Source organism: Corvus hawaiiensis, chromosome 3, assembly GCF_020740725.1.
Source record: "Corvus hawaiiensis isolate bCorHaw1 chromosome 3, bCorHaw1.pri.cur, whole genome shotgun sequence".
NCBI lineage: Eukaryota > Metazoa > Chordata > Aves > Passeriformes > Corvidae > Corvus > Corvus hawaiiensis.
Window position 1 is genome coordinate 81,164,021 of NC_063215.1, and position 18,715 is coordinate 81,182,735.

Consider the following 18,715-nt stretch of genomic DNA (forward strand, 5'->3'; position numbering starts at 1 on the left):
CTTAGGAAGGAAAAATATCATTCCAAGTCAATTCAGTGATTCTCCAGCAATTTATAATTGAAGTCATCATGCACACCCTTAAGATCAGTAGGACCAACTCATATCATTCATGCCATAGGAATAAGTAGAGTAATTTCCTATCTTTGCACTGTAACTGAATACGTCTGTCAGTCTGTAGGAATCTGTGCAATCCTTGTGCAATCCTGTGATGCCTTGCAGGCTATTTTGAAAATCTGCCTCTCACCTGTTTTCCTAGCTCCATCATTCTTAGTCACTAAAAATGAATGCATGAACTGTAGAAGATCATATTTGCAAACATGTTCTTAGTTGAGTAGCCACATCTGTCTTGCAGACATTCATATGTTGTTTTACCCCATGCCCTTTAATATTAGGCAAATTACTGCCCCACAGCTCTTCCAAAAACTTTCAAAAACCTCAGCTAAGTTTCTCTAGGCACAACACACTTTTCCCTAGCAGACACCCAACAAAAGCTTCAGAACACTTTCATTTTAAAAAATTAAAGCAATTCTTCTAAGATACATACTATTGTTAAGCTTTCTAGAGGTGTTGGAGCTGGACTTAGTTCACTGTGAGGAAGGAGGAATTCATCCGGTCTTTGGACATCCAAAATAAGCTGTGCAACGTATTTTTCTTGAAATCGAGTTCTCTTCCCCAAAGCACCTACAGAAAATATGTTTATATTAATGAACACTAAAAACCAGTAATCAAATCACATACTAGAGAGTTGCTAAAAAAAAAAAAAACAGACAAAATGAAGAAATACATTGAGAATTAACCTATGAAATTTAGCAGTGGTTTAACTCTGCTTGATCTCTTTGCAGTGAACTACATGTGTTCTCACTGCCAGCTGAGACATACAAAGTAATACACGTAACAAACACACAAACACAGCTATATAGGTCTTGCAAAGCTGATTTTAGTTAAATTCCCCATAACCCAGCATACTGAAAACTCATAGTCATCAAGTTTCATCAGTTCCCTGCTTATTCCCAAGCAATAAACCAGAAACAATTGTTCAATTCGCCTGCTAGAAGTTAGTGACTACACGGAGACATTTAGGCAAATGAAAACCCCATAATATCGTACAGGCCATCATTTTAAATATTTCAAATCTTCATTTGAGGAGTTAGGTCTTTAAAGAAGGATCACGGACATGATGTTACCAGAATACAGCATGTAAGATATTGTAAAAGTTATATTGGGAGTGAGTGACACCGCAAACCAGTGAAGGCTGTAAAATGAATTAACCAATATTCAGAATGCCCAACATGAAATTCCTCTCAGTGTTGTTTCTTCAGTTCTTTATTGTACCCACTGGCAATTTCGATTAGTTTTTAAAGGGGTAACTGACATTTATACCAAATTGTAAGGAAAAACGTGTCTGTTCTTCCTCTGTTAGCAACTTGTTTGCAAAATGCAATCAGAGAAATAAAAAATTAATTTCAGGACAGTAACTTTAAATAACAGAATCCTAACCAGAGGAGCTAAAGATTATGGAGCTAAAGATTACTCTATAAAATTTGGAGGTTTGCTTGTTCATTATTACTGTAATACAATGCTCAGACAGTGTGAAATGGAAGAGAGATAATCCACTGCTGCTTTTGCAGAACTAATTAAGATCACGTAAAGGTCTTATTTTCATGATAATTTTGAAAAACTTTCAGTATATAAAATCTTTGAAGTAAAGATGATTGAGTGCTCATGTGACAAAGGCCTGAAGATGAGGCCACTGTCCATAAGGATCATCCGGCAGAGGCACTGAAATAGCAGTCACCCATTTTTCCTCCTGAAAGTGGAAAGAGATGAGTAGGGAAGCCAGAAATTAAACTGATTTCTCCTTTTCTGCCAATTACCCCTTTTAGTGGAAAAGCCCTGTATTAAGAGTTTATGAAGAAATGAAAAAGGTTCTAAAAATATCACTTTAAAAATCACACAGCACACTGCAGAGAAGAGACACAGAGAGAAATACTGGCTAAAGATTCATACTAATTTTACATAGTAGCCTTCAATTCTCTATTTTAATATTGCCTGAAAATCACTATGCTGTAAATTCACTTCCTGTTATGTCTTACTGCCTAAACAGCTGAAGGAAACACTGCAAACTTATTCTGGATTCCAAAAAATTGCTTACTACCACTCAGAAATTGTGATTTGTTTATGCTCTCATATGCGCACACCTCCCATCCCATTTTTAAACCTAAGAATTCCTTACTATTACAGGGACAAAACACTATTTTTACTTGAAAAATATGTATCACATGTGTTAAAGCTGAGAAAAAATTTGGTTGGTTTATATGACCATGTATGGCAGTGTTCAAGGCCAGGCTGGATAAGGCCTTGAGAAACCTGCTGTACTGGGAAGTGTCACTGTCCTTGATCTTTAAGGTTGTCCCTTTCAACCCTTAACATTCTGTGGTTCCATGGTATATCCTCACAAAGTAAAAGGAATCTACACAAAAACTTTCTGTTTCATATCAAAAGTTCCCGGAGATACGTTACTGGGCATGAAAAGAATAAACAGATCTCAGAGTTCAGCATTATTAATCCTCTAGATCTGTTGATCTTAAATTTATTTTGGATTACTACCCTTCAATTCACTAAATTTATACGCAAGAAGGATCACGGTGTTCTCTTTTACTGGAAATTGTTTTGTAGGGTTATTGATGGTTATGACTCATTGTGAGGGACATAATGATGCTTTTTAATAAAAGATGAACACAATACATACTTGGATTAATGGGACTTAAAAAAAGTACACAAACCAAGTATAATTTTGTCACACATTACTGAAATAACTTTGGAAAACATTGGTCCTAAAATCTGTTTTAAGAACAATATCTATTTCCATGCTGTAATACAATACTCAGCTAGTAAGGATTACAAACATTAATGCACATAAACCTCTCAAAATCCTTTCCTAAAAAGGAAATTCCTCCCAAAAGCCTTAAAAATGTCTTTGCTAGAGATTGAATTTTTACATTAAACTGAAGTCTTTTTTGATGATGTAACATTCCTCCCATTTAGCCCAAACATGCACGTCAAATGAGTTTGTCTAGAATGCCAACAATTCCCACATGTTCAGTTCATTTGCCTTCAGGTTAGACATAGCTATGCTAATAGATTTATGGAGATAAACCACAGAACATTTAGGAACAAAACATTGGGGTTTTTTTCTGAGATGCTGTATCACCACAATCTTTCTCTGGGACTATCATAACCTCTTGGCAATAAAAAATATAAGTAATTCCACTGCATCCAATCTTTTTTTTTTCTCCTCCAAACAAGAAGGGTTTTTTCTAAATTAGATTTAAGGAAATTATTAATCCAAAATCTGAAGATCTCCTTTAAAGGAAAAAAAAAAAATCCAACATGAAGACTATCAGTGCATAACCAACCACCTGTCTCTTTGATTTTACTTGTTCTCAGTTAATTGCATTTTTATAGCTAGAGTACCATTATAGATATTGATGTTTTTATTAAAAAAACAAGAAGAATTTTGACTAATTTTAAAGAGAAGTACTTTATAATACCAAGTTGGCTATAAAGGCCACACTTGGAACACACCACATGCACAGATTGTGTTGCATACAGGAAAAAAAGGGTAGGACCAATTGAAATGTATAGATTTCCTTCAGATATAAACTACCATGTTTTAAGTAGATACCATTGAATATAATCAATCATAGTTAAACAAAAGCATTAGGCCACAAGATTTCCATTACAGATCTTTCAAAGTAAGCTTTGAATAAATGAACATGGAGTTCCACATAATTTGTTAAGAGTTTGTGTTTCTTTGGGTTTTTGTTTGGGTTTTTGTGTGTTTTAGGGGGTTTTTTTGCTGCTGATGTCTTAGGCATTTTTTAATAAATTATTAAACTGATTAATGGTATGAACAGGATTAGCTGCAGCTCCAACCTAGGTATGAAGGAACATGAGCCTTGTGAAATACAGTGATGTTAACAAGTAAGGAAGCTGTAAGTTTCAGTTCCTTAGCGCTTTCCACTAATAAGTCTACAGAAAAAAAACTAGATAAAGATTTTTTGCATTTCTACTCGGGTACAATCATAAGTTCTCACACAGAAAAGGTGTGATTTTATGTCATTTTGATTACCTAGCAGGACCAGCTAGACCATAGATCCATATCTATCCATGTATAGTTGTAAGTGCAGCAATCTGATCTTCCTGATGCCAACGAACAGGTTCTGAAAGGATAATTATAAAGTCTCCATAGGGATTGAATCCCTGGGATTTCTGTTCATCAGAAATTTGACTTCCCTTCTTATTTCCTGTGGTAATACCAGTCCTAGGAGTGACTTCTTAAAGCTATTTCCACAGAGTAGATCTAGGCTAGTGGCACAAAAGGGGAAAGACTGCATCAAATCATCATGCAGACTCCTTTGTAAGTGTCTCCAAACAAACAAAACAAAACAAAAAATATTCATCATGACACCAGCAGATGCAACTAGACCTAGAATTTGACATGAAACACAAGAAAGAAGGATTATAATGCCCCAACTTCTCAAATACCCATCTAGGAATAATTTTTTAACTTGATGTCATACTTCTCTTCCAAGCAATACTAACTCCTGCAAGACAAATAAGACCTACCTGTTAAACACCAAGCTTTTGCAAAGTACAGTTTTTTATTACTTGGATATGTCAAAAACACCCCCAACAAGCAATAGGTTAGTTTCGTCCAACCAATCATCCTCGTAGACTTTACAAGCAAAACTTACCTGTAAGGTTAATCTGCAGTTTTGTTATGTCTTTAGCCATATTGAAACAGTGTTTAGCTTTTTTATATTCATAGTAAAACAAAAATGTATAGGCAGACTCAAGATGGAACTGAACTGCTAAGTGCCAGCTTTCACCACCTGTGAACAATGCTTCTGCTTCTGTCACTGCAAATTAAGAAAAAGAAAAAAATGAGACTGTAGTCTAGGAGAATGGTATTTTAAAAATACATTTAAAATATCATGAGGGAAAGTCTGATGTTCTTTACACTTCACACATTTAAAAATTCACTGACAGTATATAAAAGATGTATGTGATTTAAAGCGTTTTGCAAGTTTTAGACCTAAGGATTGCTACTAGAATAAAGAAAAGGTCAATCTTTGCTTACATTTTACAGCAAAGCTGAACTGGGAAATATCACTTCTGCAGAGAAGAAATAACTATGATTGTATTGGACCTTCTAAGGAACATAAGAACAAAATATTGAGCTAATGCCCACCCCTTAAATAGTAAGCTTCAAATGGAAGTTTCAACAGCAGATCGAGTATTGAATGGTGCTTTAGGATTCTTACGACATTTTCTGTTTGGTTGCTTTTTGTTTGCGTGTTGAGTTTTTGTGTGTTTTTTTAAATAATTACTGATTTGCTGAATGATAAAGATCACGTTCTCCATCTGAACAGGAGAAAATACTTTTGTGAACAGATCTGAAGCCTTCAGGAAAGAAGACTTGACATTTTTTCATCCAGCATAAAAGCATTTTTATTTCTTATGTATTTAAGTTCTATCAAAGTACAGTAAGTTACAGAGAACATTCCTGCAAATACAGACTATTACATTGAAAATGGTTCATGCCGATCATTCTTAAATGGAAGAGGGTTTTTTGCTTCACGCTTTATTTCTGCATTTTGCAAAAATATTTAGATAATAAGAATTCCAAAAAAGCTCACAGCATCACAGCACTTAAAAAGGACTGGTTACCCAGTTATAGCACTGACGCTGTGTTCCTTAATGGATGCTTAATTTCTCAAATAAGCTTTATTAATGGTGTTAAAAAGTCTTACTATATGAAAAAGTGGTATCATCAAGGATTTTTTAAACACTTTCTCTGACTTGAATTTAGAGACTGGCTGTCAGCTCTAGCACGAATAGACTTTACTGTTTAAACCTCCTAGGCTTTTTTTTTTGTCAGTGCTTGTTAATCCTCAAAACCTTTCACTTAATACAGAAAGCTGCTAAGTCTGAACATAGTTTTTACACAAATTTTTTACTTCACTAAATCAAAATTTGCTTAGATAAATCTTGCCTAGCAACAACTTTTTCAAAGATGAGATTTAGAGATTTTTTAAAGAAAACTACAAACTAGTAACTTAAAAATATTCAAGCCTACAAAATACTGGACATGCAGTTACACTTGGAAAACACACAAAAATGCAACTTTTGATCTGAGTGACACTGATACAGTTTCAAAGGAAAAAATAAATCAGGTTGTAGTCTTCAATTGTGCATTACAACTTGATTTTCCATAGCTAACAAGTTTCAATGAGCTGAATACAAGATTACTTGTGCTAAAGCCATATGATGAATTCAAGTGACACACTGAGAAGCGGTGTTACCACTACCTAAATATCATTTACTCACAGTGCTTGATAAGCTTAGGCACTTTGAGACTTCAAGGACCTTTGGGGAAAAGCCTCACATCATTACTAGTACTGACAAAGCGGTCCAGAAGCACTGATGTCCCAAACTTATGACATCCTTCTGGCACCCCGTACCATGCTTGGTACACAGCCAAATGGATGGGAAACTGCACTGAGTCCCATTGGTTTTGCATAATGGCTGCCACAGAACAGCAGGGAATCACTGCAGCTGTCTTCTATTCAAGTGATGATATTGACCTAACACTTGAGAAAAATGCAATTTTTCCTGAATTTGAAGGTCTTCTTCTCTAGTAACTAACACAAAGTTTTCTTGAGAACTTGATGTAGACAAGTGGGTTACTCAAGCCCTACTCAAAGACAATTTAAAAGGTTTAAAAGTATTTATTTTATGGAATATGAAGGTACTTGTTTGAAATACCAGATGGCCTCAATGAGAAAATAAACAAACTGTTAAGAGGCACCAGGCAGCAAAAACTGTCAGAAAAAAACTCACTACAGATTCAGGTGTACTTTACATCATCTACTTCTGAGAACCATATCCAAGAATCTCAAAACAAGTCACTGTCAAAAAAAACTTTGTCCACGCTCACATTTTCATCTTAGAGGCTGAAAAATAGCATGTGCCTTACAAGTCCATGCCAACTTAAGTGAAATTCTGTTCCCTCTCTAGTCTTTGCAGTTATTTGAGTGTCTGATAAGCATTATAGATAGCAGTTATGACTACAAATGCCTCTCCCCTGTGCTATCTTAAAAGTGATGCTGCAAGCCAATAAAACAAGTAATTAGAAATATACCTTGTTTTATACAGGTCTGGGCCAGAGTAAATAGCTCAGGTGATCTCTCCTCCAACAACTGCTGGTGAATATTTACACATCTTAGAGTCCACCAAGGTAACGTCTAAAAGAAAATATAGATGCTTCAAGTTCGTAACAAGTACAGAGCATTACGAAAAAAAGGAAAGTGGCTTTAAAATACAGATTTTGTAGTCTAGAATTTTCAATTCTAGAGTCTAAAAAGTACAAGCCTGTCCAAAATAGCTGTTTTATTAAAAAAACAACCATAACCTAGCATAAAGACGAACATATCCAGGCAGCTCTACAGTGCTCCAAGAGTTTGATGGATTTTCTCCCTGTTAATTTCGCTAACTGCTCTTTGAACCCTGCAAATCTTTAGTACCACCATCTGGTAAGAAATGCTGTGAACAGCAGAAAAAAACAATACTTGCATGCACTTACTTTGGTGCAGCCACTTGCTACTTTGATTTCATAGCTCCTAACTCTTGTAACAGAAAAGGACCAAAATAAAACCAAAACCCCAAGTCCAGCTGTTTCCTACTTACCTTCTTTTGTGTCACATAGATTATTTTAATAGAAAGCCACGATCTCATTCTTCAGCAAACTTTGTGGCCTGAAGAGTCCTAAACTATTTAGTTACCATTTGTATGGAAGCCATTCTGTATTTCTGACCATCCATCGTCACCCTTCTATGCATTTTTTCCTGTTCTGTTTGACCTTTTTTATTTCTTCAGGTGGCAGTATATAGGAGCCTGAGAGAGGCAGAATAGGAGCAGAATTGCTCTTGAGAACACATTACAATCACAATTGAAAGTCCTAATGTCTGTATGTTGAACGTCAGAAGGGCAAAGATGTTACTGAACTAAACATTCACTCTACAGCAGGTAGAGCTAAACCACAGCCCAGGAAATACCTGATTTTAGAAAGCCATGTACACACAGAGTAAGTTTCCCAGTCTCTTAGCCCTCTCTCTAACTGCAACAGGTGAAAATATGTGAAAAAGTTAATTTTAATACTCTAGTCTCAAAATTATACTTAAGATAATAAACCGTGAATGTAGAGCACACCTCTACAGAGGCTCTAACGATTGCTATTTATTCTGGTGCTGCTAGCACACCAATCACTTTCTATGAAAGATGTTTGAGTGCTTTAGAGGCACCCATCTTCTGAACTTTTTATGCAGGTATCCTTCCATCAGACTGACCTAAGGGCTGTGCAGTATTCAAGCACAAACATCTAAAACAATTACATGGAGCTGACTCTAATGTCCCTAGAAAGGAACCATCAAAAAGAATAATAGCATCAATTTCTAAGAGCAATGAAAGATGACTTTTGATATCAAGCTGGACAGAGTAAGGCACACAGGCTTTGTGAAAGAGGTCAGATCCCAACATTTTATCATTTATTTAGAAACCTAAAGGCAATTTAAATAAGAAGTTTCAAGTTACTTGACTTTAGCTTTATACCACGAAGTATTAATTTTCCCACACAACTGAGTATCCAGTTTAATTATACAGTTTCCTGAGGCCTTATGCTTACCACTCAGAAATGCTAGAATCAGTGAGAATGTATTTTTAAAGTTTCAGATAAGCCACCTGAGCTGTGTACAATATTCTATCAGCAGTGTTTTGGGAGCCAAGTTGAAAACTTGCGGATGATTTTTAAGCATTTACTCTTCCATGTAAAATAGCATACCGGGCTTTATTAATGCTTTAGATAATATATTTTGAAGTATTTTACCTTGTTTTAAATTTATATGCACTACTATTAAAGCAGCCAAAGTATTAAGAGGCCACCTTTGAATCAACCTGAAAGCAAAAAGAATGGCAAGCTTTAATTGCTACACCAACCTGTTGATGAAAGTAGTTCCTATCAGTTGTTACCTTTGAACTACTATTCAAACTTTATGTAGCCACAAATAATTGAACCTCAATTGTGTAGAATAAAGCCCCCCATTATGACATTCTCAGGGGAGGTAGCAGGGGAATTCTCTACACCAGGTACATTTTCTGTTTCCCTGACTGACCCAGTTGCTGAAATTCAACAGCACTCATCTGTGAATAACAGGGAAAACGATGGAAGAACTTGGCTTCCAGAAATGCAGTACAGCCAACATCTCCCACACAGTTTAATTCATCACTCATACAAAGACCCAGCTGGGAATGGATGTTGTCAGCCAAGCATAAAGAGAGGCCATGTGGCATTTTGATCTCTAGCCAAATTCTGTTCAACTGGAATTCAATAAAGAGAAGTTGCTGCTGTTAAAAGTCCCCCACTTCCAGAGAGCCCTGCTACCAACCACGCTGCTGCTGAACTGGGAGGTAGAGACCCTCTAAGAAGCACTTCATCATGTCTTCTTGTTTTTAACACACATACACAACAGAGATTTAGACTTAGAATTCATACAGTAATGGTTAACAGTACCCAAAAGCTTGTTAAAAAGGATATAGGATATGTAAGCTGCATTATAGAGCATTCCCAGCTACCCCCTGACAAATACCACGAAGTACGTATCTTTAAAAAGCTGGTTGTATTAAATTTTCTAATTTTCCAGCTAATGAAGACACTTTTCCTCTCTTTTGGGGAAGACAGTGAGTATAGCTTATCTTTAAGAAGAAGATACTTGTGAATAATTGCAATCCTTTTGTCCTAACTGTTTCTTAGAGAGAAGAACCTCAGAGCTGTAGAAAAAGAAATGGAAGTTAGAATCATTCAATGAGGTATGAAGAAAAGAATGAGAGAACCAATTAAGGAGTAGCTGGTAGTCAGTCACTAGTCACATATTTCTTACCTGGAGAGATGTGAGTTTGTGTCTTGAATTCACAAGAATTACCCTGGCTAAAAGCAGCAAAATAGGATGAGAAGTCAAGGTATAGACTGATTCACCATCTAGAACCAGCATCTTCAGAATAGTTGCATGCAGCATTTTTGACTAAAAAAAGGAAAAAAAAAAAAAAGACAAGTTTCAGGAAACTTAAGTTTATTAAAAAATAATGTAATATAGAACAAGAAAAATATCTAAGGAAGAAGTCTGCTCAAAACATTAAAAAAAAAAAACCCAAAAAAAACCCAAAACCAAAATAAAGCCAAAACCTCAGTCTCTTGGAGCCTCAACCTTTTAGCAAATGATGGTAAATTCTGCACTGTTTCTTGCTGTCCTGATACACCACATCAACATGATCTGCAAGAAACTGATTTCCTCCCACCTGAAATGAATGTGTCATCCAGTCAACTATCCCCAAACACATTCCAGTAATATAATCCTTCCCGTGATCTAACGAGAAAAGCTTCTGGTAAATCCATGTGTCTCGGTTTTGAAAGACAGGTGTCTGCTAAGGAAGGCAGAGGCCCCCCTTGAAGTGGCAGATATAACCCCTTTTCCCTCCAAGTTATTATATTTTGAAATCAAGAGCCTTTAGGCGAAGATGTGGGAAATAGGAATAACAGTTCTTTACTATATATATATATATATGTATATAACTAGTCAAACAAAACAACAACAACTCTGGCAGTAACAGCAATCACAAACCCAGTCCCAGCCTTCTCGGCTGTCAGGCCATTTCCCCTCGGGTGCAGTTCCACTCACAGCCGGCAGGGGCGCTGGCGGCTCCCGGTGAGCAGGGCAGGTGCGATGGTTCCCCCGCGGCTGCAGGGGGCGCTCCGGAGCGAGCTCGGGAAACCCGCGGCTCTGGTGCCCTGGGATCCCGGGAAGGATGGAACAAAGGCTTCACAAACCCCTGGGCAGCTGATCCCGGGCTCTCAGGAACAGCAGGCTGAAACGGCAGGCTGGAACGGCAGGGACGGACGCAAATCCCGGGTGGCAGGCGAGATGTATCCAGATGGGAGAACCCCACGGAGGCCCAGGCAGGCAGGGCGAGCAGGGCTACAGCGTAGCGAAAGCTCGAAGCAGCAGCGGGGCAGGGCAGCCACAGCCCGGTCTCCAGCAGGGCAGGGAAAGCGGCTTTTGGGGTCCCAGCGTTGTTTCCAGCAGGAAGAAAGAACGGCCAAAAAGAAAGAAGCAGCAGCTCCTTTCTCTGCAGCTTCTCTCTCCGGATGCTCAGAGCGAACTGACCCCACACCCAGGTGTAGACAAAGGAGTAGCCAGGCCCGCCCCACTCCTCTTTTTGTCTTTCTTAAGTACAGCTATTTGTCCCCTAGCAACATGCATATGGGAGAAAATTCCTTTAACAGGAAAAAAAAACTAAGACTAAACTAAAACCCCAACATTATCCACCCCGAATTTTTTCCCATACTAACGTGTTACATGAAACTTAACTTTTTTAACCATATAAATCTATGCATTACCCAAATTATATACAAATATACATGCTGATACTGATACAAGTACAGAGCCATGGGTAGTTCACCCTAAAACAAGGTCCCCTTGAGGTAAGCATCGGGTCTCTCCATCCTTTTGCATCACCCACCAGGTGCAACCTGGTCCCTGAGCAAAAACAACCCCACGGATGGGTTTGTCTTTGCTCAAGGCGGACTTTACCCAAACAGTTTTTCCAAGCATACCTCTCATGTGCACCACTGGAACCTTATCCCCGTCTGTTGTTTGTAGGGGTTCAGATTGGGCAGGGCCTGCTCGGCTGGTGGAACCTCGAGTGTTAACTAACCAGGTGGCTCTTGCTAAATGCATCTCCCAGTTTTTGAAAGTCCCCCCACCCAGTGCCTTCAAGGTGGTTTTAAGCAGTCCATTACACCGCTCAACCTTCCCAGCTGCTGGTGCATGGTAAGGGATGTGGTACACCCACTCTATGCCATGTTCTCTAGCCCAGGTGTTTATAAGGCTGTTCTTGAAATGAGTCCCATTGTCAGACTCGATTCTCTCAGGGGTGCCATGCCTCCAAAGGACTTGCTTTTCCAGGCCCAGGATGGTGTTCCGGGCAGTAGCGTGAGGCACAGGGTAGGTCTCCAGCCATCCCGTGGTGGCTTCTACCATTGTGAGCACATAGCGCTTGCCTTGGCGGGTTTGAGGCAGTGTGATGTAATCAATCTGCCAGGCCTCCCCATACTTGTATTTGGACCATCGCCCGCCATACCACAGAGGCTTCACCCGCTTGGCCTGCTTGATCGCAGCGCATGTCTCACAATCATGGATAACCTGGGAGATACTGTCCATGGTTAGATCCACCCCTCGGTCTCGTGCCCACTTATAGGTGGCATCTCTGCCCTGATGACCTGAGGCATCATGGGCCCACCGAGCTAGGAACAGTTCTCCTTTATGTTGCCAATCCAAGTCTATCTGGGACACCTCTATTTTCGCAGCTTGATCTACCTGTTTGTTGTTACGATGTTCTTCATTAGCTCGGCTCTTGGGGATGTGAGCATCTACATGACGGACCTTCACGGATAGCTTCTCTACCCGAGTGGCAATGTCTTTCCACTCTTCAGCAGCCCAGATTGGTTTTCCTCTGCGCTGCCAGTTTGCCTTATTCCACCTTTCCAGCCAACCCCACAGAGCATTGGCTACCATCCATGAATCAGTGTAGAGGTAGAGCTTTGGCCACTTCTCTCTTTCAGCTATGTCCAGAGCTAATTGGACAGCTTTGAGCTCAGCAAATTGGCTCGATCCACCTTCTCCTTCAGTAGCCTGTGCAACTTGTCGTGTGGGGCTCCATACAGCGGCTTTCCATTTCCGGCTAGCGCCTACAATTCGGCAGGAACCATCAGTGAAGAGGGCGTATTGTCTTTCACTCTCTGGTAGCTCGTTATATGGTGGGGCTTCTTCGGCACGTGTCACCTGCTCCTCTTCTTCTTCAGAAGATAACCCAAAAGTCTCACCTTCCGGCCAGTTTGTAATTATTTCCAAGATCCCAGGGCGACTTGGGTTTCCAATTCGGGCGCGCTGCGTGATGAGGGCAATCCATTTGCTCCAAGTAGCGTCGGTGGCGTGATGCGTGGAGGGAACCTTTCCTCTGAACATCCACCCCAGCACCGGTAGTCGGGGTGCCAGGAGGAGTTGTGCCTCTGTACCGATTACTTCTGAGGCAGCCTGGACTCCTTCATAAGCTGCCAGGATTTCCTTCTCTGTGGGAGTGTAGTTGGCTTCAGACCCTCTGTAGCTTCGGCTCCAGAATCCCAGTGGTCGGCCCCGAGTCTCACCAGGCACCTTCTGCCAGAGGCTCCAGGACAGACCATTGTTCCCGGCTGCAGAGTAGAGCACGTTCTTCACCTCTGGTCCTGTCCTGACTGGGCCAAGGGCTACGGCGTGAGCAATTTCCTGTTTGATCTGAGTGAAGGCTTGCTGCTGTTCAGGGCCCCAGTGGAAATCATTCTTCTTGCGGGTAACCAGGTAGAGAGGACTCACGATCTGGCTGTACTCGGGAATGTGCATCCTCCAGAAACCTATAGCGCCTAGGAAAGCTTGTGTTTCCTTCTTGTTGGTCGGTGGAGACATTGCTGTGATCTTATTGATGACCTCAGTGGGAATCTGACGTCGTCCATCTTGCCACTTTACTCCCAGGAACTGGATCTCTCGGGCAGGTCCCTTGACCTTGCTCTTCTTGATGGCAAAACCAGCTTGCAGGAGAATTTGAATTATTCTCTCTCCTTTCTCAAACACTTCGGTTGCGGTGTTCCCCCACACAATGATGTCATCAATGTACTGCAGATGTTCTGGAGCCTCACTCTTTTCTAGTGCAGTCTGGATCAGTCCATGACAGATGGTGGGACTGTGCTTCCACCCCTGGGGCAGTCGGTTCCAGGTGTACTGCACGCCCCTCCAGGTGAAGGCAAACTGAGGCCTGCACTCTGCTGCCAGAGGAATGGAGAAGAATGCATTGGCAATGTCAATAGTGGCGTACCACTTCGCTGCTTTGGACTCCAGCTCGTACTGGAGCTCCAACATGTCCGGCACGGCAGCGCTCAACGGTGGAGTCACTTCATTCAGGGCACGATAGTCCACAGTCAATCTCCATTCCCCGTCAGACTTGCGCACAGGCCAGATGGGGCTGTTGAAGGGTGAGTGGGTCTTGCTGACCACCCCTTGACTCTCCAGCTCGCGGATCATCTTGTGGATGGGGATCACAGCATCTCGATTTGTCCGATACTGCCGGCGGTGCACTGTCGAGGTGGCAATTGGCACTCGTTGCTCTTCCACTTTCAGGAGCCCAACTGCAGAAGGAGTCTCAGATAGTCCGGGCAGGGTGTTCAATTGCCTAATGCCCTCTGCCTCCACAGCAGCAATCCCAAATGCCCACCTGAGTCCTTTTGGGTCTTTGTAGTAGCCATTCCGGAGGAAGTCTATGCCCAGAATACACGGGGCCTCTGGGCCGGTCACAATCGGATGCTTTTGCCACTCCTTCCCAGTCAGGCTCACCTCAGCTTCCAAAAGGGTCAACTGCTGTGATCCCCCGGTCACCCCAGCGATGGATACAGGTTCTGCCCCCACATGTCCCGATGGCATTAAAGTACATTGTGCCCCAGTATCAACCAATGCATCATATTTTTGTGGCTCTGATGTGCCAGGCCATCGGATCCACACCGTCCAGAAAACTCGGTTCTCCCGTGCCTCTTCCTGGCTAGAGGCAGGGCCCCTCTAGCCCTGGTTATCATTCTTTCCCTGGGCGTACATGCTCGAGGTACCTTCAAGGGGATCCGACATATCATCCTCCCTTCTGTAATACCTGGCAGCTCAGTCACGGGAGGCTGAGGCTACCTTCACCTTAGCGGAACCCCCTCGGTTAGTGCCTCCCTCCTTGAGTTCACGCACCCGCGCTGCCAGGGCAGAGGTGGGTTTCCCATCCCACCTTCTCATGTCTTCCCCATGCTCACACAGGAAAAACCACAGCTCAGCTCGTGGGGTGTACCCTCTCTCTCTAGCAGGGGGACGACGGGCTCTGACTTGGGGGCCTGTGACTTGCACTGGTGCCACACTGACCCTCCTCATCTCCTCCCTCATCTCCTCCCTCATCTCCTCCCTCATCTCCTTCATCTCCTCTTTGAGGTCCTGGACCACAGCAGAGACATGAGCTTTCAGCGGGCCATTGATCATGCTGTCATAATGCCTGAGCCTGTTGGCAACAGAGCCCACTGTTTCTCGGGTATTGTCAGCATCAATCGTTGCAATGAAGGTGGTGTATTGTGATGGCCCTAGCCTTGCCAGGTTCCACATCATCTGTCCTGTGCACCTGACCTTATCGGGGTCATTATCATGCTGTCCATCCTTCCCAAAGAGTACCTCTAATATTGCCACCTCTCTTAGCTGTTGGATCCCTTGCTCGAGTGTCTTCCACTGCATTCTATGATGATACTCCTGCATTCTTTCTTTGTGAATGAACCTTTCTCTCACACTCATTAAGAGCCGCTCCCAAAGAGAGAGAGGCCCTGGCTCCCTCACAAATATCTGGTCCACACCTGGGTCCTGGGTCAACGATCCCAGATACCTTGCCTCACCACTATCCAGTTGCACACTTGTGCCCATAAGGTCCCAAACCCGAAGCAGCCAGGTGGTATAAGGCTCACGCCCCCTTCGCACAATGTCGTTTCGCATAGCACGGAGACTGTCGTGCGACAGGGACTCAGTGATGACTTCTGGCTCTGGCTCTCCTGCTGGTTGTGAGGGCCCTGGTCGCCCATCATCATTAACTGGTCGTACTGATTTGGTCTTATACTTCCTCCTTTGCACAGGGGCGACTGCTGCTGGCTGTGGTTGTCCTTGTGGTTCAGCTGAAGCCTGGACGGTTGTAACATCCGTGGGTTCCACTGCTGCACCATTGGACTCACCCTCTTTGGGGCAGGGAGAGGGTTTTTCACTAGCTGAGGAGGTGTATTCCCTTAGCAATTGGCATATCTCCTGGCGCACCTGGCCCATCTCCTGGCACATCTCCTGGCGCACCTGACCCATCTCCTGGCATATCCCCTGGCGCACCTGACCCATCTCTTGGCACATCTCCTGCATCCCTTTTGCCAGTACCCCCACCCAGTTTGGGTAGTCCATTTCTGAGGTGGACTGTTGGGCAGTATCAGTCTGTGGGGCGGGATCTCTAGTGTCTGGGGCTGTGGCAGGCTCTGGGGCAGGATCAGGCTCTGGGGTAGGAACTCTACTCTCTGGGGCCATGTCAGGTTCTGGGGCAGGATCTCTAGTCTCTGGGGCTGGTGTCCGGGTAGATATCCAAGCCAATCTCAACTTATCCTTGAATGCTAAATAGAGTAGGCCTATCAGCAGCAGATGGTTAGTATTCAGAGGGAATTTAAACCCTTCGAAAATTGATGGGGTGGGCCCAAAGAACTGGTTGAGGGGTTGGGAGAAAACTTCCCCTGGTGTCATTTCCTCACAGAAGGTACCATTGTTAACATAACCCCAAAAACATGTGCTCAGTGTGTGATAGCTGTTTATCCATGTGCCCACATTCCGGAGGAAGTTAAAAACCCATGAATTCCTCACCTTCTCGACCCATAACGCAAGCTGGATAACAGCAATGGTAGCCTTAGTCAGAGGACCCATATTCAAGTAAGGAGCTGCAAAGGGGAAGAATATAGCCACGGCTACGTGCCACCCAAACCAGGGTAAACTAGACCACATAGTGCTGCCTAACAAGGTTCCAATATCCAGCACACAAAATAAAGTTATCCAGGAACTGTTATTCCTTTTTCACCTCTATCTCTTAATGCCCTCAGGCCCCACGTTTGGCGCCAAGCTCTGTCTCGGTTTTGAAAGACAGGTGTCTGCTAAGGAAGGCAGAGGCCCCCCTTGAAGTGGCAGATATAACCCCTTTTCCCTCCAAGTTATTATATTTTGAAATCAAGAGCCTTTAGGCGAAGATGTGGGAAATAGGAATAACAGTTCTTTACTATATATATATATATGTATATAACTAGTCAAACAAAACAACAACAACTATGGCAGTAACAGCAATCACAAACCCAGTCCCAGCCTTCTCGGCTGTCAGGCCATTTCCCCTCGGGTGCAGTTCCACTCGCAGCCGGCAGGGGCGCTGGCGGCTTCCGGTGAGCAGGGCAGGTGCAATGGTTCCCCCGCGGCTGCAGGGGGCGCTCCGGAGCGAGCTCGGGAAACCCGCGGCTCTGGTGCCCTGGGATCCCGGGAAGGATGGAACAAAGGCTTCACAAACCCCTGGGCAGCTGATCCCGGGCTCTCAGGAACAGCAGGCTGAAACGGCAGGCTGGAACGGCAGGGACGGACGCAAATCCCGGGTGGCAGGCGAGATGTATCCAGATGGGAGAACCCCACGGAGGCCCAGGCAGGCAGGGCGAGCAGGGCTACAGCGTAGCGAAAGCTCGAAGCAGCAGCGGGGCAGGGCAGCCACAGCCCGGTCTCCAGCAGGGCAGGGAAAGCGGCTTTTGGGGTCCCGGTGTTGTTTCCAGCAGGAAGAAAGAACGGCCAAAAAGAAAGAAGCAGCAGCTCCTTTCTCTGCAGCTTCTCTCTCCAGACGCTCAGAGCGAACTGACCCCACACCCAGGTGTAGACAAAGGAGTAGCCAGGCCCGCCCCACTCCTCTTTTTGTCTTTCTTAAGTACAGCTATTTGTCCCCTAGCAACATGCATATGGGAGAAAATTCCTTTAACAGGAAAAAAAAACTAAGACTAAACTAAAACCCCAACACCATGCCATTCAATTTGCAGTTACAGAAACAAAACAATTTTATAATTAAATTAATCCTGCAGCACCGAAATACACTAGATATTCCTGCAGTGATGTCAGTATGTGTTATCATTTTCTTTCCCCAGAGGGAGCTTCCTGTTGGAGTGGCATCAGAGCAGCAATATTAGAGCCATTATTCCCTTTGTCTGACAAATAAAAACCTCTCCCTGCTTTGGATATACTCCCATATGATGTTCTCTATACTAACTCTTTTACTTAAGAGCCTTGAGGTAGCTCTCCAGGGACTCTCTCAGTGGTGACTGTCATTTGACAGTCACCTATTCTCCCCTCCCTTTTACTGCAATGAAAGCATTCAAGCAGTTTATCTTCAGGCTCAGGGAGATATCCATTCATCAGTCTACTCCTGGTTCTCATATGGCAGATTTCTTTAGTGAACAAAAACCCAGGGTTTTAGTTTTCAGTTGGTATAAAAGGGGCAATAAAAGGGAATGGAAGGGAAAAAGCAGAAGAGAAAGTTAAATGACAGCGTGCATTGAAGTCACTTGCCTGCGGAAGATTCTTAATCAGTCTACACAACCAAGATGTAAATTATTTGAATCATATTTCAGCTTTTTAAACTAAACAAATAACATAATTCCTGAGTTATTTGAAACTCTTTGCAATACCTGTATCAACAGGTTACACTGAAGACAAAAATTGTTAAGCTACATGAATCCCCTAGATTGCTTTTTAATAACAGAGTAATCTTCAAGTTTATTCTGGTTTACCAAGGGATTTTTTAGTTTGCATTAGCATTGAAAATATATCTACTTTGCAGACAATGTTTTGGGACAAAGGGGAATTCTTGTATGACATCACTGCAGTCATTTCAATTGCACTGTGGAAAGCGATGATCATAACAGTCTGACAAACCACTTGAGAATAAAGGAAAGAAACTG

The 18,715-nt window shown here is 42.6% G+C and overlaps 1 protein-coding gene across 1 annotated transcript in view; it reads right to left on the minus strand.

The window, feature by feature from the left end:
- The window catches only part of TTC27 (tetratricopeptide repeat domain 27), a 120,528-nt gene that overhangs the window by 86,891 nt on the left and 14,922 nt on the right, over positions 1-18,715 (minus strand). The window contains exons 4-7 of the mRNA XM_048298599.1: positions 9,999-10,139; positions 7,208-7,310; positions 4,758-4,922; positions 545-681 (exon numbers count right to left, since the gene is read on the minus strand). Coding sequence (XP_048154556.1) covers positions 545-681; positions 4,758-4,922; positions 7,208-7,310; positions 9,999-10,139 — 546 coding nt within the window. The remainder of the gene's footprint in view (positions 1-544; positions 682-4,757; positions 4,923-7,207; positions 7,311-9,998; positions 10,140-18,715) is intronic.